Below are 21,692 nucleotides of genomic sequence, written 5' to 3' on the forward strand. Positions count from 1 at the left end.
AAAACCTGTTTTATCCTGTGAATAAAAGTATATGTTTTTGTCAATGTACCATAATAACAGAAGCGAAACGCAATATTGTGTCAGGACAATTCACTATTTATGCACAATAAACAAAGGAGCATAGCGCGACAATTTCTGTTCAGCGCCAGACTTGCTTGTAACCTATATCAGTAATTATGTTATGAAAATGACGTATTAACTACTAAAAAACACTGACCTTCGTGTAAATGCTTGGAGCAGACTAACCTGTGAGCTGGAGTGTTCTGGGACGTTATATTTGATCTTTGAATGGCTGAAATCCAGTCGCCTTTGTTACTTCGGAAACATGGCTCGAACAATTTCTCCTCAACGTCGTAATCCGATAACAACCGATCTCTTTACCCGTCGGCTTCCCGTGGCTGTCATGCGACCGGCTATTGCAGTTAATAATACAACGGCTTCTTGACATTTTTGTGTTTCTTTTTATCGCTGTATAACTGATTTTAATTGAAAGCCTGCGTGCGCTAGTACCGCTTGCCACGAGTTCCCAGAATCCTTTGCGGTTCTACCCGTGAATGACGTCACATTTTCAATCTCTATATAATATGCATGTTAAATTTTATATTTGGGGTAAAATATCAAGTCTTTTCAAGTAAACCGGTTCAAGTCCAATTCAAGTCCCAAGTCATTGGTGTAAAAGTCCAAGTCAAGTCACAAGTCTTAGAACATTTTTTCAAGTCAAGTCTAAAGTCATAAAATTAATGACTCAAGTCTGACTCGAGTCCAAGTCATGTGACTCGAGTCCACACCTCTGTTAAATTGGTTGCTTGATCATTAAATCACCTTTTGATCCCTTCAATTCAAACCAGTCAAGAACAATGATGTTAGAAAGTTCTGCAGAACCATAGATAACGATCACCTTTTCTTCTTTCCGTTTCTGATTCACACCTCTAGTTGATTTCTTTAATTTGTAATTCAATTCAATTCAATTTTATTTATACAGCGCCAAATCACAACAACAGTCACCTCAAGGCGCTTTATATTGTAAGGTAGACCCTACAATAATACATACAGAGAAAAAATCCAACAATCATATGACCCCTATGAGCAAAGCACTTTGGCGACAGTGGGAAGCAAAAACTCTCTTTTAACAGGAAGAAACGTCCAGCAGAACCAGGCTCAGGGAGGGGCGGGGCCATCTGCTGCGACTGGTTGGGGTGAGAGAAGGAAGACAGGATTTGTACATGTTGCCAACAACAATACAGTTAAAGTTAAGGAAGTAATGAGTTGGTCAACAATGTGAATCTGCAGAGTTTTACTCCTTTAACCAATTTAGTTAAATAAAAGTTTAAATAATATTTTACACTGCTTTTAGGTAACTCAGCTATATATTTAACTCTCAAAGGCTGACTCCTCTACAACTCAAGTTCTGAAAGGATTATTAAATAATGTGCTGCTGGATGCTTCGCTTCTCTTTGTGGTCATTTTGCTTTTTTACAAACCCCTGACTCGTTGGGCCTCTGAGACTGTGCCGAGATCATATTCACCTGCTCACCTGAGAGCCAAGTTCTTTTGTGTTTTGGCCCTTTCACTTCCTGTAAATGCCTCCCACGAGGCCTCTTTATATGTCTGTTCTTCCCTCTCTCCCGCCGTCATTTCCTCTGCTTCTTTTTTGGACACAATCAAAGCAACACAACCCTCTGCACCCTCCTGCTGCCCTAAAACAGCGACGGGCCTAAGGAGAGGGTCCCATAATGCACCTCTCAATGACATTCATTACCCCACCCCCAGCCACTCCCCAACATGTTTCCATTTACAAATGCTGCACCCCTCTTTCGTGCCCCCTCGGCCCCCATCTCCTTTGTGCTGTGATATGAATGCACTTTGATGCCTAATAAGTGGCTCTGTCCTTTTTGACATGAGCAGCCCGTGCCTGCCCTGTTCAGCCAGTAATTAGCCTCCTCTCCTTACTTAGCAGCCGTGTACAAATTAGACCACTCCGCCTCTCTCTCTCTGTCCATCTCTCCCTCCCTGACCTTCATTGGTTTATGAGTACTGCTTGTACCACACTGCTCCATCTTACTCTCGCTCTCTCCTTCTGTGTATCATTTGTTTTAATGTCTTTAGAGGTTTGTCTTTGTTATTTTTTCTTATGATGAGATGTGTTAAAGATGAGTTCAGTTAAATCTTTGCTCACATATAGAATACTTCTAGTCCACACTAAATTCAGTATCCAAGTGGCGGTTTTTGTGTGTGTGTGTGTGTGTGTGTGTGTGTGTGTGTGTGTGTGTGTGTGTGTGTGTGTGTGTGTGTGTGTGTGTGCGTGTGTGTGTACCTTTGGACTAAAAATTGAACTTCAAGTGTTAGACTTCTACTCATACCTTTTATTAAATCTGACTTGGAAAGGCCAACAAAGTCATAATATCTTATTTTAGGATTAATCAGTTTCAACATGAATGGATTCAGTTCTTAGATTGGTCTCAAGGTAACTGGTCTTAATATGTTTTAGTAAGGCATTTCCAGCCTCATTTGAAAAAACATAAATCTCACTGGTGGACTGTTGACCTGGTGGATCCTTTTTATGTGAAGAAAAATAAATAAAATAAAATATATATCTATATAGATATAGATATATAGTAGGGGTGCAACGATACTCGTATCGATATTGAACCGTTCAATACAGTGCTTTTGGTTTGGTACGCACATGTATCAAACAATACAAAATTTTTAATTTATTTTATCAACTTTTCTTCTGACGATGCTGTCTGTGTTGAGAGCTCAGTGGATCTGCGTTCGACTACTCCGCCTAGGCTGCACTGTTGAGTGCAGATCCACTGAGCGCAGCGCAAGCTAGCAAGACAGAAGTTAAGCTGTTGTTGCAACATGGCAAATTGAACCTCCCCCACCCTCATTCAGATCTGGCCTTTGGAACTATCTTGGTTTTCATGTGACGTATGACCCTGAAGGTAAGCTCGTCATGGATAAAAGTAAAACAGTATGTCGGATGTGCCACGCAATGCTCAAATACATGGGTGGGAACTACTGCGTTAGTGCAGTTTGCTCGTTAACGTGTTGACGCCGTCCAGCCCCACACACGCGGTGATCCGCAGTAGCTCGTTAACGGAGATTTGCCGAGATTTGTTGTGGCGTTAACGTCATTTCAGATTAACGCTGACAGCACTAGTGGGAACACAACGAATATGACTGCACATTTATTCCGACATCATCCTAGTTCAAAGACAAGTGGAAGCAGACAAAAACAACAAGCACGCATGCTACAAACTTTACCCGAGTCATTTAGACAGCCGTTAGCACATGATTCTCCTTATGGGGACCTGATATGTTTAATATGCTGCTGAGAGTATACCCCAGAAGAAGCGTATAGTGTAGCTTTTATTTTGGAAAGAGCCATTTCTCTGTAATAAACTCTCTTTTCCAAAGATGAGTGATTTCTCGATCAGATAGATTTATTTTTTTTATTACTTTGTTGTTTCAGCAACATTACATTTAAAAACTGTACTTTTGAGTTAAAATATATATTTATAATTTTAATAAATGACAAATTAAAAAAGCATGAACATTTTTTTGTATCGAAAAAATATCGAACCGCGACACCAAAGTATCGAAACCGAACCGTGAATTTTGTGTATCGTTGCACCCCAATATATATAATTGTTATTTTGAAGAATCAGACCAAATCAATGAGTAGGTCAGACTAAAAAAAAGAGGAAAGAAAAACAAACACATATTTCAGAAAGGCAAAGCAAAACCACATTCTACACACGTTCCTACCAAGTAAAAGAAGACCTTGGACGGCTAAAGTCCTATATCAAGCAAGACTGGGCAAACATATAAAGGCATTTTTAAAGGCAGTCAAAAAACATAATTCGCTCAATTCTGAGCACATGAATCAAACATTAATGCTAAAAGTGCTCATCTGTAGAACTGGTGAGCTACCAAAGTACACATGCAAAACAAATAATGATGTTTCTGAAAAAAATATTTATAAAACTAATGTAATGCTAAGTGCTAAAAGAGATATATTTAAGGACATGTACAGATGACACAATTAACCTCAGACTAGGATAAAGAGTGGATAGGCCATGATTGTCCTAAAAAATACAACTGTTTTTATACTACAATATCTGCACACAAGTGCCACACAGGCCTGATGGGGGCAGAGCAGATTAAGGTAGAGGATGTGGTGAATAGGCCCACATACAAAGGCACATGTCCACAGACACTCATAGACAAACCAGAATCTTTGAGCGTTGAGTGCATCTCCAGCTGCCCTGATGACCAATATTTTACCACTAACCCACAACAGGCCAGCTTCATTCAGGTAGGCATGCTGTGTGCCCTCACATCCACCCACCTCCCACCACCCCAGCCTCCCTATATTTCCCAGAATCAATAGAGATGTAAATAAGTTCATGCATTTAGGGACCTTTGTTTAGGGCACTCACACTAGAGAGGCCTGGCCAAGTGCTTGTCCTTTGTCTCCCCTCTCTCACCCCGGCTCCCATCCTTCCATGTGGACGAAGGGCTAGTTCAGATGTTTTTGAAAGGACGCTTGTATTTCACCATATGGAGATGAGATGCTGCATGTGCACCGGTGTGTTTGTGTGCATGCCTGCTCCCATGAGCACTGATGATAACAACAAAAACACACACATGCAAAAAAAAAAAAAAAAAAAACAGTAAGGGCAAAGACTGTTTTGGTACTGTACATTTAGCCTTGTAAACATGTGTCACCAGTCACCTTTAAACACAAAACAAAACTGAAAAAATTGGACCAAAATTTGGACCCTAGCCTAGCTTAGCTAGCTTATTAAAATAAACCCCAATCCATCTGTATTTTAGGCACAATATGGCTGCGTACAAACCCAGGTGTAGTATCATCTCCAATTACACAGGTGACCAGTCTCAGATCACTAATTGAAGAGGTTGAATCACTAAACATCAGGGATAATATCATCTGAATTTTAATTCAGAGCAATTTAGCCCACTTTAATGGAAAGTGCAAAATAACCGGATAAATAAAAGAAAAAAGTGATAGGAATGGATTTCATAACTAAAAGCACTAGGCAATCAGATGAAATCATGACAGTTATGAGTTTGGCAGGCGTACAGCGTCCAAAGCTTTTTGCTGTAATGGCCACCGCTATTATGAGCATTAGCCCAATTCCCTCACGAATTCAGTACTCTGTGGTGAGCTGGGTCAGAAATACAAACACTCACACACACAAATGCATCCCCGTGTCAGGTCCAGTTGGGTGCTGCGGTGGCGCTGTGAATGTTTGTAGGTTGACTATTAAGGAGAGGCAAGAGGGCAAAAGGGACGTGCTGGTATAATGCATTTACTAATAACTGTTTATTATTGTTGGTTCCCCAGGGGGAGCACTTTATGGAAATGGCTGTATATGAAGGGCAGAGGTGCGAGAAGGCCACTGGGAAAATTAGCTTTTTAGATTCCCCCCACAATGTCCTACCAGCTTCCTACCTGTGGTGTGTCACCCTGAAAGCCGGGATCATATGCATCATATGTGTTTGTTTATGCTGATGCAGACGTACAGCATCGAGGTGCATTACCAAAAACAAAAAAACTAGTATTTAAATCCAGGGACAGTCTGAGCAATTTCTGTGCAAATGTTTGCTGTCAGACAACACTTTTCAACCTGAATCAGCCCCACTACCTCCTCTTCACACTTTAGAAGACAGTGGGCTCACTAATTAACACACATATGCAACACACAACTGCACTGTCTCATACTTGAGCAAGGTGTGATCTCGCACTTATTTGCATACACTAATTAAGTGCATTGCATCTAATAACACAATATAGCTGCCCTGCATTAATGATTTGACTCTTCCAGTGGAACACAATCACATCTTTACAGTCACAGTACCAACAAAAGATTTTTGCATATTTTAACACTGACTTTGACCCAGCAGGCATTTTCACAATACATAATGCAGCGGCACTGGTTATGTAAAGGAGAGAATAAACCTCATATAAAATGTACATTAATTTATTAGAAGTTTAACTTGTTTAACACTAAAATAATTTATGACTCTGGATTTGAAGTCTGATCAAAATAGCAAGCCAGGTATACAACTGTTGATCATGTGTCCTCGTACTGGAGGCACCACTATTCTCTTGTCCTGTGTATTTATTATGAAACTATTTTCTTTATTGTTCTGCCCCAAATCTGGCAACCTAATTCAGCCTGCATGTGCACACAGATGTACTAATAAAGGCCACTATGAAAGGCAAATTTTCATAAAATCTTTCATAGTTCTTTCCCAATATTTCATCCAATCCTCCAAAAAGGTTTCGGTAAATAATCCTTTTCTCTGTTATTGGGTAATAAAGACTAGAATCAATGTTCCCTCTAAGCTGCGCGTGTGCGCAATTGCGCACTGCTAGCACCGTCTCTGCGCACAGACAAAAATCTAACCTGAACTGACATTAAAAAACATAAAAACTTTAACAATTCTGTTTTGCAGTGTTAGTCAGTAAGTGACTGGCTGCTATGGGATTAGAACGATGCCACCTTACCCCATAGTGCAGCCAATAATGCGATTCACATTCGTATATACACAGCTAATCAACGTCGTTGACAGGCTATGACGGCGTCCTTATGCGTCGACACCGGTGTTTTAGCTAGCAAAGTGGCGTGGCTGTTGTGGAGTGAAGCCACGTTAATGACAACGTGAACAACCATTGGAGATGTGAGCAGGACAGACGGAACAATTGACGGAAAAAGTGTGGACTTTATACCAGTTTTTAAATTGTGTTGAAAACACGTAAAACCAGAGTTATGATAAAAATATCTGCAATGTTTGGTTTTCTTCCTGAATACTGTCGTTGTTTATATTTACTGCGGGAAGAAACAGTAAAAACAGCGTTTTATAAGGAAAATGCTCGAAAGCGCTCTCCGCCTGTGAGCAAAAAGAACCCCCCCCCCCCACACACACACACACACAAACACACACCCACTCTTTCCTATTGGTCGAAAAAAGTACCATGTCGACCAATCAAAAAATGATATGGCAACATGGCATTTAGTTGTTTAGGAAGGGGGGAGTTTTAGGAGTGACGGCGGTGTTTTGAGATGTGAGAGATTTGTGACGTTTAGCGCAATTCTTTTGTAGTTAGTGTGTTGTGTAGATTTTTTGACATTTTCATTGTAAGTGGGCTAAAGCAGTTAATTAAAAGTAGTCTAACATAAATGCAAATGCTGTAATTTGATTATTTTAATAAACCATGTAACTTGGATGGATTCGATGCTGGCGTGACCACAGTGCACACGTCTGCTGTTGCTCACAGTGGTCCAAGGGACCGCTCAGGGAGTTGTGTTCACTCAGACACATGAAAAATTAGAGGGAACATTGATTAGAATTTTTTGATCTTCGTTAATCCAGCAGTAACCTTCCAAAGATTTACACTGCCTAACACCAGTGGACCAAAGCACCAGCCCCTGGTTGGTAGAACAGTACACCAGACCAGGCATATGTCATTGGCTGACTGGTGGCACAGTGTGCAATGGTTAGTGTTGTTGTCTCAAAACAATGGTCCTGAGTCCTGGGCCTATGTGGAGTTTGCATGTTCTTCCTCTATGTGGGTTCTCTCTGTGTACTCCAGCTTCCTCTATAGTCCAAACCATCCATGTCGCATGCCAAGTTGGCCGTAAATGGTTGTCCAACAGTCGGGGGGGGGGGGGCTGTCTAGGGTGCACCCTTCCTGACATCTGGGATATGTTCCAGCTCGACAATTACCCTCAACTGAATAAGTGGAAGAAAATGGATGTATAGTTGGACGCCTTATTAAGCAGTATTCTTTGTTCCACAATTTTACACATTCTTTTTCATATTGCCCAGACAAACACAACAGACAAAGCAGCTCTTGTTCGTGGTATCAGGAAATTGATGTTACAAAGTTCTAGTGTGCATATGTGAAACATGTCGATGTAAACATATCCTCAATTGTATTGTTGGTGGCACTGCGTTCAAATCTGCAGTTCTGAATTAGAGTCAACAAGCATGATGTAGTTTTAGGCCTGTGAGGTTTAAAAAAATCTTCTAACTCCAACCCTCTGCTATTTCTTTACAATTATTTTTCAAATTATTCCCTTGCATCTTCAAAATCAGTTTCCATCAGGTAGAATTTCCTTTTCTTTTCCTGAAAAAAAAAAAACGCTTTGTCTTCAAAACTTAGGGTTAGATTTGGAGTAAAGGGTTGGGTTCTCACAGACGATCGCACAGACGTCTCAAGGTTAAAGTTATTTTAGCCGCATTTGGGAGAGATGTGCACCTCGTATTGGATACTTCAATTCAGTTTCTTAAGATTCCCAGCACAGCACTTTGTGCCACCTGGTGGGCTCTCAGTTCATCTTGATTTTGCAAAGCTGAGGGCAGATCAATATGGATTCAACTAAGTTTCAAGTTTGATCACCAATAAAACATATAAGCTTTAGAGAAAATTTACATGGAGCACATTTGCCTTCAAGGTGTTCCATTCTGTGGGAAATGCAGTTTAATTTCCTTCACTTTTATTATTTTTCAGAGAAAGTGTATCTAGCAGATGTATGAATTCCAATAAAGCTTTGTAGGAGTGTAGAGTGGGGTCATGTTAACAATCCATTCAAATTTGTTTTAAGTCCACCAAGGTCTTCAAGGTCAACTCAGTGAATTATTGATTGAAAATTGACAAACAGCTGTATAACTAAGAAAGTATGATTCTTACAAGTGTGGTGTTTATGGTCAATATATAGAAAGTAACATATAAAGATTTAAAATGTGTCCCATTTGACCTCTGGCCTCTCTTTCCAGGTCAATATTTAATTTAAAAATCAAAACAAAAATAAAGCAGTGAACAAAAAACCTTTCACAGGATTTTTTTCCAAAATATTCAAACAATTTTTTGCTAAACAATGACATGAATGTTAGAAATGTAATAAATGCACATGATTAAAAAGTAATAACAAATATTTATATTCAAAATGATCTAGTATACTAAAAGGGGTTTCCACAGGGCAAATAATTTTTTTTTACCACGCTACAAACGTTAAAGGAAAGAAAATATTAATATATATGTACAATAATTTTCCAGTGAATGCAAGTATTTTGTTCTCTTTGACTGCTTCCTGTTTATATTGTGGTGCTTGGTCTAAAAAAGGTCAAAGGTCACCAACAAGTAAGCACAAACACATATATAGATATAAAAGTACATCCTAGATCTGAGATATTATTTTCATGGTATCTCAGTAATTATGTAGTGTTTTTGATTTTTTTAAACAAAGTGAAGAACGCTTCATGACATCTGGAAGAATTAGTAGGAAAAACTACCAACTGCAAAAGGTATAGACAACAACTGTGAGCAGCATTTTGCATTGAGAGAGATCTACAAAGCCCAACAATATTGCATTCCTGGATTAATGCCTTTGTTTTGTGATGTTTGGAGGCTCATTTAAAAGACAAATGAACAAAGTAAATTAAATAAATTATGCAAACAAAAAAATGAACAAATTACAATTTAATCTCTTGGGAGAGTGGGGAAAAATCATTTCACTAAGTAAAGCAAACATTTTAGTCTTTCATTGAAACAAATGGAACTTAAGGAACAAGAACAGAAAACATCCAGGAGGACGCCAAGCTCATTTTACTCAACATATCTTGAAATAAGCCTTACATTGAAAGATGTCAATGAAAACATTTACTAAGCTTGATTATTTTTGAGGGAGTGTGTGTGTGTGTGTGTGTGTGTGTGTGTGTGTGTGTGTGTGTGTGTGTGTGTGTGTGAGTGAGAGAGAGAGAGCCTCTTGACCTCACAGTGAAGCACCGGGAGAGACTATTTTTCCCTCATTGTCCTGAGAAAGCAAAGTCCAAACCCCGCTGGTTTTGACTGAAGGACGTGTTTATCTACAGCATTTGACTTTTTATTATGCTCCTCTGCAGTCAGGAGGATGCAGCATATGGCTGAAAGGGCTACGATCCAGTCTAGATCCAGCGGGACCCCATCAAAACCAGACACATGGTTAAGCGGATTAGAGCTTACTGTCCATCCTTACAGCTATTTCAGATACATAAAGAAATGTATGCATTCAGATGAACAATGTGGCTTTTAATTGCACAGAACTGTTCAACATAAACGTAAAGACTAAAGGGAAGCAGCAAGAAGAATAATGTTCTATCAACACTATGATGTCATTTTACGGTTATTTTTACATGTAGCTTAATTTGCAGTTTTCAGGCATTTAGTGAGTTTTCCAACTGGTTTTAAACGTAAAGTATACCAAAGTATAAGTAAGTATAACCAAAGTATACAAATGTTATTTTAAGGATCCCTAAAATTTAACAAAACCTTCCTCAGAATTTTTAGGTGGCTCTTTTTAGTCAATATCTCTTGTGCTTTGTGTGCTTCTACGACATATTTAAATTTGCTTCCCGTCAGTATGAGCTGACTGCTTGGCTGATGCCCTTCTGCACATCCAGTTGGTAAATCACTTAGGGTGTACTTTTTAAAGCTTCTCTAAACTGCCTACACTTGCTGTTGACACTACAGGCTGCTTTGCAACCCACCTCCATCCTAACTGCCGCTTTTCACACTGCTTCTGACTTGGGTGTTATTGTATCTTCTCTCATTGGTGCCTGCTCTCCCTGCTTTTAGTCTGTGCACATGAAATGGTGCAGAGGTCATACTATCAGTTGATCATGACTTAAGTGTAATTTAGAATAAATGCAGGAGAATCTAAAATTAATATTTTGCACTTAAAGACATCTGTTGTTGAAAGAACAAAAAAAACCAACAACCAGATAATGTAATTAACCCAAATATAATAAGTAAGAAGAATAACTAAAACAAGTGCCAGCTTAGGCATCCAGCTAAGTTTTAGGTAATTAATATTTTCCAGAATCCAGGGAATCAGCTGGAAAACACAGTCTAAACTATGTAAAACTATGTAAAAAGGCTACAATATTGTAACACTGCATTGCATGGTTTTCATAGCAAAAAGAAACATACTTCAATGTATCTTGGTTACCGGGGTGACTAGGCCCGCCCGAGGCAGTTGTGACGACACAGCCGTTCTGAAAAGGTCAGAGATTTTACATGCACTTATTCACACAACTTTAAATGGTGGCCGATGTCAACATCAGTTTTCTAAACCCCTTTAAAACTGACCTTTTTCTGGTGAGGTCTGGCTGCACAAGCTATGATCTTTTCCTAAATTAAAAGTAGACTTATTGCACTTTTTCTGCCAGAGATACGGTTACAGTGGTGTTTGTGTAAAAGTCCAGTTTCAAATAATGAGGTCAGTGTGTGTCCCATGGTGCCAGCACATAATTGCTGTCACCGATGTTAGTGTTAAATGGACTGGGATTTAAATAGTATGTTCTTAACACTCCAGTCCAGTGGATGCCTTGACATGAAGGCACTGGTGGAGCCAGCGATCTAACCACCAACCTTCCAATAGGTAGATAACTCATTACATCTTCTGAGCCATAGCCAAACCTGTAGAAAGGTGTTCACACATATCACGGTTGCTTCTTCAGACACAGGTGTTCCAATCAAATTTAATAATAAACACATGATCTACCTGCTCCTTCCACTTAGTCAACTAAACCAAAACACTAATATTACTACGTAAACCTTTTCTTTTTGCCTTTTAGACCGATGTACCCAAGTTGAACATTAAAAGACATTCAGACTTGTGAGAAATCTCCACCAGACCACACAGGTATGAAATTCCCTGATCAACTCACAGGAATTTTGTGTAACGACGGCCTCAGATTTTAACCAGACATTCTAAAAGCTGCAACAATTTTGAATTATATCAATATTACATCATGTCCCTTTCGCCCTTTTTACTGGCCTCCATAACTTATATCGCCCACTAATAAGTGCCAGGAAATACTTACCTGATAGGATATTTTCTCAATAAAAAAATTATGATGATCAAGAGTGGGGGGTAAGGATAAAAACAAAGAGTCTAATCCCATAGTGAAGGAAGACATATCTTAGCATCAGGAAGGAAAGGAAAGGCAACCAGGCAGGCAGTCGGCCTGAACTGTAATTAATGAACAAGTTTCTCATGATTAACTTTTATTAAGCGATACTCCTGAGTCCTCCTGCCGGCAGGTAATAGGAGAGGCCTGGGGAGAGGGAGAGGGATGAAGTGAGGGAAGGACAACGGAGGGAGACACTCGACCCCATTATTTCTCCTCAGCCACTCATAAAAACAGCATCCCGTAAACTCATAAAATCCTTTCCCACTGTAACTGGGCCCTTATGCTGCGGCCTGCTAAATTAGAAGGGCATGCAACGCTCAGCTAGGAAAGCCTAGTATAGATGGAATGCTTTATGTCTGCATTTTGAGATGGTATTTATTTTTCTAATAAAACACAGAGATGGTGGTTGAGAGTAAATATTTTTATGCAGGTACTTTAAAGTAGGACCTGATTTCTTCACATATGACAAAGACGCTTTTAGCCAGTGTTTTATTTCTGGCCTTTATACTTTTTTTTTTTTAAAAAGGCTATTACTTCAACTAGTCTTAGATTAAGAGTAAAAGAAAATAAAACAGCTAAAACCTTAAGACACTCATCACAAATAACCTTGCAGGTGCACAGGCACCATTTCCCTTGAGATAAAATGGCAACTCTTTTTATTGAACAGAAATTGTTTTTGTTGTGTTACAGTGCTTTAGAAATCCAATTTTTATTTTGTTTTGCCCAGTTGAAAATACTGTTTTGTTTGTTTTTTGTTATATCTAATGCACATGTTGGTATAAATAAATTAAATAAAAACTAACTTATATAGCGCATAATTACTTTTTTTCTTGCTAGCTGCCATTATGAGGAGCTGTAACTAACAATGTTACTTTTCCATTTCTGAAAATGTTTTCCGCTTGTTTGTGAAGCTCACTACATATATAAAGCCCTCATTCATTTATATAAGAATTACAGGTTATTTAATGTTTCACTTTGGGAAATATGTTTAATTGAAAAAAACAATCTGCATACTGAAAACATGTTTTTTCATGATGCTTGAACTAGCAGATCGTTGGCTATGCTAATACTAGAAAAAGAAAATTAGCTGAGGAATATTGATACAAAAACATCAATATTACATCATGTCTATGAGCTTACATCTGAAGCTCTTAATTTTGTTACTTTTATATTTAGTTTTTAGTTTTAGATCAATTTAGTTCAGCATTATCTTTTCTTACAGCTTACCAGCTAGTTTTGGCATGTGAACTTAAATGTTGAGATTTTGTCACAACATAGCCTAACATGATGTCAACTCTTGCCCCAGAAAGAGCAGACGCCAAGTTTAAGCTTTAGTTCTGCCAACAGGTTTGAACAGATTCCTTTTCTTTCGTGTTGGTTAAAGAAGTGAAGCATAATAATTCAATGACTAAGAAGATTTTTTTTCTTACAGAATATCAGTTACTACCCTCCCAGACCGACAGCCGCTTACATCCTGATCACTGACTGTACACTACAAATAAGAAAAATTCTCAGTAAATGACTGAAAAATGACTGTATGCAACTCGTACTAATATGGTGAATAGTCTGAGAATTCAAGTTTATTTTACGTTCGAAGTTAAAATGTTATTTAAAATTGACCAGAAATCTATACTAAATGGACTAAAGGCTTAAGAAATACAAATTCGCAAATGTTAATGAAACTCAGTATCTTACTTAACAAAAATCTAACAGTCTTGTATTTACAGGTATTTGCTTTTTTTCAGTTTTGTAAATTATTTTGATCTGACAGAATTCAGTTCAGTTCAGTTCATTTTTATTTCAAACATTTCAAACATGTGCCTTCACAATCATTACAAAATATCATTCCATTATTTGTTTGAAAAGGAGTAGGCAGAAGTATTTACTTATTTGTCCCTACCCCCTCAAGTTTTACCTCTCATTCATTTAATTTTTTTTTTTTTAGTCTTAAATTAAACAAACAACATATGAAACAAAAGTACAAAGAATCAAACAGTACATGGTATGTAAGAAATTAATAAAGATATTCATGTTAAATTATGATGTGCATTGCTCTCCTTATTCAAAAAACAAAACTTTATGAATAAAAGATTAACATATTATATGCAGGGGAAGAATCATATAGCGCTTATGAGAAGTGGCATAGTCATTCTCACAGTATTCTAGAGATTTTTTGACATAGGCTTCTTAAAACCTCTGTAAATCATATATCATTGAACGCATTAAAGCTACCAAATCTCCTGGAGAACAAGCTTCTGGAACAAATTTCGACAACATCAACTGACCTGGCAATATCTACTTTTGAAAATGATTCCCTGCATATCAGCCCTGTGTATTTCTCCACGTCCAACAAAACTCCACCAGCACATCAGGCTTTATGAAATATATGGGGAATCACATTAAATCAAAATGAAGCTCTTATTTCCAAATATAATAAACAGAAATCCAGGCTGCTAACACCTAGTGAGGTCTATGGCCCGGTCGTCTGAGCCACACAGCACAAAGATGGTGTGGTCTTCATATAAGAGAGCTTCATAAGGCAAGCATCCTCCTCAGACACCTCTACTTCATAAAGAAGCATTAGCCATTAGCCACTAGGACTCACATCTGATCACAGCCGCTTTAGCACTGCCTTGTCTTTTTGCATGCATTCTAACACATGTTATTAAAATGACACCTGCTTTAGAGTCACATCCCCACATAGAGTCTGTAGTGTTTTCAACGAGGATGTTGGTGACACCGAGTTAAACCACAAATGAAGACCCTGGAGTTTAGTTGCAGCTTGTTTAATTGTCTCCATGAACATGTGGTGAAAACTGAAATGACAGAAAATAAACTCCATCTCAACAGGCAGAAGCATGTTTACATCAATAAAGTGCATTACTCTCACTAAAACATTCATGTTAGCAAATACACATTAATATCCAAAGTTATCTGTACAGACTGTCATATAAAGTAACTTACGGCGTTCCGGCCTGATAATTCGGAGTAGATGGCATTAGATTACATCTCCATACTGCCTTTAGCATGAGGAGCCTGTTTCTCAGCAAAACCTAGCGCTTGACCAAAACCGGAAGTGCTCGACCGGAACCGGAAGTGCCCCGCCAGAACAGGAAATACATTTTAGCGATATTTTCCTTTTAACTAAAACGTATGTAAAGCATGAATTATTCATATTAACAACACATATTAATTTCTTAATGGCAAATCTTTTTAGAATTATTTATTTCAAACTTATGAACCTATTTATTCAGAGAAATGCCTTAAGGGCAACACACTCCCCGCCTGGCCTCGGGAGGCCACTATGCTAAACAAACATTATGCATTCAGTCCTTTGGCATGAGGAGGATAACTTCTGTAACTGGTCGCATAAATGTCTTTATGCACCCTTGATTGCATGTCTTTACCTCAATTTTCCTTACTCGATCGTCCTTGCTTGGGAATGTGGCAGTGACCCTGGCCATGGGCCAGCTGTTTCGTGCAACCTGCTTGTCCTTGAGCAGAACCAGGTCACCAACTTGGAGGTTTCTGCGCGACCCGGTCCATTTCTGCCTTTGCTGCAATGTGGGTAGATACTCTCGCCTCCAGCGTGTCCAGAACTGGTTGGAAAGGGCTTGGACCCGTCTCCATTGTTTGTTGTAGAGGTCTTTATCCGAAAAGTCTCCAGGTGGGGATAGGAGGCAAGATTTCTGCGTAAGGAGCATTGAAGGGGATAGGACGAAAGGGTTCTCTGGATCAGAGGACACTGGGACGAGCGGCCTTGCATTTATTATGGCTGTAACCTCAGCCATGAGTGTGCATAACACGTCGTGAGTCAGTTGAATCTTATTTTGTAGTAGCATGGAGTCCAGGATTCTGCGGGCGACTCCGATCATGCGCTCCCAAGAGCCTCCCATGTGGGATGCATGTGGTGGATTAAACTCTCAACTGCAGCCTTGGATAGTTAGGTACTGCTGGAGTGATTTATCCATTCCAAGTTCCTTTGAAGTGCTAATAAAATTGGTGCCACGGTCAGATAGCAGCTGTTTGGCGGGGCCTCTCAGGGCGAAGAAGCGGCGGAGGGCGTTTATGCAGCTGGATGTGTCCAGAGATTCGATTACCTCAATATGCACAGCTCTCGAACTCATGCAGGTAAACATGATGGCCAACCGCTTACTTTCAGCTACTCCGCCCCTGGTACGCCTGGTTGTTATGGACCACGGTCCGAAGACATCAAGGCCGACGTAGGTGAAAGGAGGACAAGTTTTTAGGCGTTCAGGTGGTAGGTCCGCCATGAGTTGTTGTTCTTGTTTTCCACGTAGTTTGCGGCAGGTTAAACATTTGTGGATTACTGAATTGACTAGTTTTTGCCGCCTAAAAGCCACAGCCCAGCAGCTCTGATTGCTCCTTCCGTCAGATGACGACCTTGGTGCCTTGTTAGCTCGTGGTAATGGCGAGTGAGCAGAAGGGAGATGTGACTGTTTTTTGGAAGAATTACTGGGCTCTTTTCAACACTCTCAATTTCTGCGTGTTTGAGTCGGCCTCCAACAGAAATGAGACTGTCCTGTAACATTGGGCTGAGCTTCTTGAGGGGGCTCTATTTTGAGATTGGCTTGCCAGCATCAAGGGCAGAAAGTTCCTTCTCAAAGTATGCCTTCTGTGTCTCTTTGAAGATGACAGTTTTTGCTTGAGCAATCTCCTCTGGAGTTTGAGGCAGATGACATTTGTGCCAGCCTTTGCATTTTTTGTTTGGATTAGTCCCATTGAAGGACTTTGCAATGTGGATAAGATTTGCTATGGCTCTGACTAAAGACTGAAAAGTAGAAAAGTGCTCAAAACGCTTACAGATGAGTACTTGGAGGTGAGTGATGTGAGTTTTTACTTCTGGTCTAATTTCTGAGTCCTTATCTGGTTCAATCAGGTCAAACATTCCACTCAGTTGTGTTGTCTCTGCAGCAGGATGGTGGATGAAGGGAGGTCCGGTGAACCAGGTGGACTTTTTTAGTTGGAATGGCGACAGTGACCTAGACGCATGGTCTGCTGGATTTTCCTCTGTGCGCACATAATGCCACTGTTCTGGCTTTGATGACTGGCGAATGCGCTGTACTCTGTTGTTTGGTAATTGCTGGCGGGGTTCCTTAAATGGAAGTGGGGCGACCCAACTGTTGTCCACATCTCTGTACATAGTATTGTCCATCATTTTTAGAAAGAGAGTGTCCTGTATTGAGTGAGCTGGTTTGTTGTCGTTATCTGTCCGGTTAAAAACTGTTTGACCCAGAGTTTGTTCGGGCGCTTTACCTGGCCTGTTTGTGTGTGGCATTTCTTTGAGTTGCAGAAGGCTATTGCCTGGTTTGAAAACTGTAGGGCGGCCATTTTCCAGAACGACTGTCTTCAGGGTGCTGACTGTAGGCCTATGGACATTACCCAGACAGACCTCCCCAACTACAACCCACCCTAGGTCTAGGCGCTGGGCGAAGGGGGCATTATGGGGGCCGTTAATTCTCTGCCTGACCTTGTGTGCCTGTAAAATGTCTCTCCCTAGCAGCAGGAGTATTTCGGCTTTAGGGTCTAGCTCAGGGATGAACTTTGCTATGGTACGGAGGTGCGGCTGGTGTAGCACTGCGCTGGGAGTTGGGATTTCATTCCTATTGTTAGGGATGTCCTGACACTCTATGAGCGATGGTAGAGGAATTACCACTGACCTATCCAGTGACTCGATATGGAAGCCTTCAGCTATTTTACCCCATGTTTCTACAACACCAGAGCATGTTCTAAGATTGTAGGAGAAAGGTTCGCTTTTAATGTCAAAAAGTAGGGCTGCTCGATTATGGCAAAAATGATAATCACGATTATTTTCACTGAAATTGAGATCACGATTATTTGACGATATTTATTTAACCCTTTAAGACCTACTATAGAACCAAGTCCACCAGAGCTTATATTATTTTTATTTATTTATTTTACATGCTGTAGTGCCATTTGTGGGAGCATTTCAAGTTGCTATACATCAATACCACTGTTATAGCCCATATTTTAATAATATGTATGCATTAAGTGCATAGTAATTACATAAATTGCAAAAAAGTGCAATAAACTACAAAAAAAATTGAAAATCGCTTTTGTTTTGTTTACATATATTTCTACTTGGAGAAGTTTAAGAGGTTTATCCCTCAAAACTTTAAATACAATAAAGTTGCAAAAAATAGTTTCCCACCACAGGAAATTTATTTTGAGTGTCTTCATAGTTTTATTTTGGAGATACAGCAATTTTTATATACTGCAGGAAAAACAAAAAACAATCCTATGATGCAAATTTGCAAAGAAAACAGCATGTGCATCATTTCACTGTGGGAAGTGTTACGAACAGCTGATAGGAACGGCAAAGCGTGTTTCTGGAATATTATGTTTTTGTTCCTGCAAGCGCTTTTTATGCAGTTTTTGCAAAGCTATATGTGGAACGAAACCGTGACCGAGGACAAGCTGATGGCATCAGATGTAAGTACAACTCCTCCGGTTTCATATGCAAAACAAATTATTGCGCTAGCTTACACGGTTCAGGTTCTACAGGGATTTAAAAATAGTTACGCAAAACGGAGCGTGCTGCTCTGACCGGCTTTAAAGGGTTAACAATGACTTTAAAAAAAATAATATAAAATAGTGTGCAACACCACTGAAGTTTTTTTTTTTTTTAACTCTTTTCAACCAACGGCAGTCACTCTCCAAATAACTTCTGCTTAGCTTTCCGAGCTTCCCTCGGGTCCTCTTAATCAGCGGTCTCCACCCTTTTTTGCGCCACGGACCGGTTTATGCCCGACAATATTTTCACGGACCGGCCTTTAAGGTGTCGCGGATAAATGAGGGAGGGGCTAATAATCGGCTCAGTCATTTTTAATGATCGTTGAAAGCCCAGATCGTAATCGTGATTAAAATTCGATTAATTGAGCAGCCCTATCAAAAAGTTCGAAGAACTCAGGCTTGGCTAAAGAACGATTGCTCTGATCGTCTAGTATTACATATGCCTTAACAGCTCTGTCCTTGTAACCTTTAGGGTACACCCACGTGAGACATATCTTGGAACATGAACGTCCCCACTGACCTGAACCGCACACGTCTGTGCAGCTTGTTGTGACATCAACCGTGTCATGACTGTTTTCTCTCTCCCCGCCATTCTCTTGTGCCGGAGGTGGAGCCTTGTTGGTCTGTGGTGGAGGACCGGGATGCATGACTGCGTCGTGACTTGTGCTGTCACATTCAGAACACTTTACTGAAGATTTGCATTCCTTCGCAAGATGAGTATCTGAAGAACAGCATCTGAAGCATAATCCTTTCTCTTTGAGGAAGGCCTTCCTTTCGTCCAGTGCTTTATTCCTAAATGTTCTGCATCTTTTGAGCGGGTGTGGCTTGTTATGCAGTGGGCAGTTCCGGTTAAAGTCCTTGTTAGGGGGAGAAATATAGGTTTTGTGTACAGTACTTTTTGTGTACTTGCTGGAATTTAAGTTTTTTGCAAAAGGTTTTTCTGGTTTTAAGTTTTGCTGTTGGAAACTTGGATCATTGCGTTTCTTTGCCTCTTTACATATGAATTCACAGAAGTACTCAAAAGGTGGGAAACAGCCTTGGTTGTTCTCTTTATATTGAGAGCCGTGTGACATCCACCTCTCCTGAAGTCCATATGGGAGTTTGTCTACGATTGGGCTGATTCCACGAGAAGTGTCCAGATAGAGTAGACCAGGCAGATGGCCGTCTTCCTTAGCGCCTTGAATCTCTTGCAGTAAATCTCCTAGTTCACGTAGCTTGACATGATCTTTGACTGTTATTTTGGGGAAACTGTCCAACCGTTGGAAAAGTGACCTTTCGATTATTTCTGATGCTGCATAACATTCATTCAGTCTTTCCCATGCTTTGCATAGAGCTAATGTGGGGTTGTTGACATATACTGAACGTATGCGTTTCACCTGATCACTCGACTCTCTCCCTAACCACTTTGTCATGAGATCTAGCTCTTGAATGGGGGTGAGTTGGACTTCAGCTGTCGCACTGGTAAATGAAGAGCACCATGCTCTGTAGTTCTCTGGCCTATCGTCGAACTGGTAAAGGCCTGAGATTATTAAATCTCGACGTGCCATGTATTGGGCAAAGGGTTCTGCTGGATTTAAAATGCTGGCCGTGGTGTTATAGTTATGCTGAGGTATGAATGGTGAGCCGCATGGGTTGAGAGGGTTATTTTGTTTCTCCACTTTAGGTTTTGTTTCACCTTTCAGCTGGCTGGGCTTATTTAGAGCAGCGATATTATCTTTGGTAAGTCTTGTTTCAGAGTTGATGGGTTGTGGCTCTAAATTGCCTTCTTCAGAGGGATGCCACGTTACAAATGTGTTCGGTGAACTTGCTTGGGGGCAAGAAGTGGTTGGTAATTTTTGTGGACTGGGAGATAGCTTGGTGTCCATTTGAGATCGTACATATTCATTTGTACGTTCTAATTTTACGCTTTCTGATGGAGATTTTCTACTCTCAGGTTCTTCTTGTATAGCTTCAGCTTCCTCTAGCACTTCTGCTTCAGCTACAGCAGCATCAGCTTCCCTCTGTAATGTTAACACTTCTAATTCTGCATCTATTTTTGCCTTTTCCAGTTCGCTTTGAGCTTTTTCAACCTTTAACTGTGCTTCTTTTGTTGCATAGCATGCTCTCACCTTGGCAGCCTCTGCTTTAGCTCGAGCATGGGCAGCGCTTACTGCTGATCCAGATGAGCGGCTGGTCCTTAAACTGCGTGCAGACTTGTTACTGGATGCCATTTTGACCGTGATGAATCACCAGTAGCCGCCTTTTCACTGTAGTGTTTTCAACGAGGATGTTGGTGACACCGAGTTAAACCACAAATGAAGACCCTGGAGTTTAGTTGCAGCTTGTTTAATTGTCTCCATGAACATGTGGTGAAAACTGAAATGACAGAAAATAAACTCCATCTCAACAGGCAGAAGCATGTTTACATCAATAAAGTGCATTACTCTCACTAAAACATTCATGTTAGCAAATACACATTAATATCCAAAGTTATCTGTACAGACTGTCATATAAAGTAACTTACGGCGTTCCGGCCTGATAATTCGGAGTAGATGGCATTAGATTACATCTCCATACTGCCTTTAGCATGAGGAGCCTGTTTCTCAGCAAAACCGAGCGCTTGACCAAAACCGGAAGTGCTCGACCGGAACCGGAAGTGCCCCGCCAGAACAGGAAATACATTTTAGCGATATTTTCCTTTTAACTAAAACGTATGTAAAGCATGAATTATTCATATTAACAACACATATTAATTTCTTAATGGCAAATCTTTTTAGAATTATTTATTTCAAACTTATGAACCTATTTATTCAGAGAAATGCCTTAAGGGCAACACAGAGTCGCAATGACTGCCATCTATCTGCTATCATCTACTAGGTAGTTGTGTTGAGAAAGAGGGTGTATGTGTCAAAAACAAAGAGCTGTATCTGCTGACTATCTTTTGTCAGTAATATTGTTATAACCATATCACTGATTTTATTTTAGCTTCTTTGTTTCTTAGCAGTTGAATCCTTTTGTGCATCACACTAGACCTCGACGACTTGACAAGAAGCAATCTATCTACCTAGCTATGTAAGATTAAATAAACATTAGCACATATCTATAGCATTTGAACAATGAAATTCAAATAAAATCTCTCCACAGTGAAATCTGCAGGCAAAGAGGGA

The 21,692-nt window shown here is 39.9% G+C and overlaps 1 protein-coding gene across 4 annotated transcripts; it reads right to left on the bottom strand.

Annotated features, from left to right (window-relative positions):
- Positions 1-14,464: 14,464 nt before the first annotated feature.
- Positions 14,465-21,355, bottom strand: LOC308388653 (uncharacterized protein). Of its 4 annotated transcripts, XR_013970147.1 has the most exons (4): positions 21,050-21,355; positions 15,399-20,901; positions 14,956-15,135; positions 14,465-14,807 (listed from the first exon to the last, which is right to left on the bottom strand). XR_013970147.1 is itself a non-coding variant. In XM_080869492.1 (2 exons), exon 2 carries the CDS (start codon positions 20,754-20,756, stop codon positions 18,894-18,896), a length of 1,863 nt encoding a protein of 620 aa, XP_080725618.1. In that variant the 5' UTR covers positions 20,757-20,901; positions 21,050-21,355; the 3' UTR covers positions 14,465-18,893. The 4 variants fall into 4 exon arrangements, 1 of the variants encoding a protein (XP_080725618.1); XR_013970146.1 differs by lacking the exon at positions 14,956-15,135; XR_013970148.1 differs by having other exon boundaries at positions 14,956-20,901.
- Between the last annotated feature and the right edge of the window lie 337 nt (positions 21,356-21,692).

The sequence above is a fragment of the Rhamphochromis sp. 'chilingali' genome, assembly GCF_963969265.1.
Source record: "Rhamphochromis sp. 'chilingali' genome assembly, chromosome: 20".
Taxonomy (NCBI): Eukaryota; Metazoa; Chordata; class Actinopteri; order Cichliformes; family Cichlidae; genus Rhamphochromis; species Rhamphochromis sp. 'chilingali'.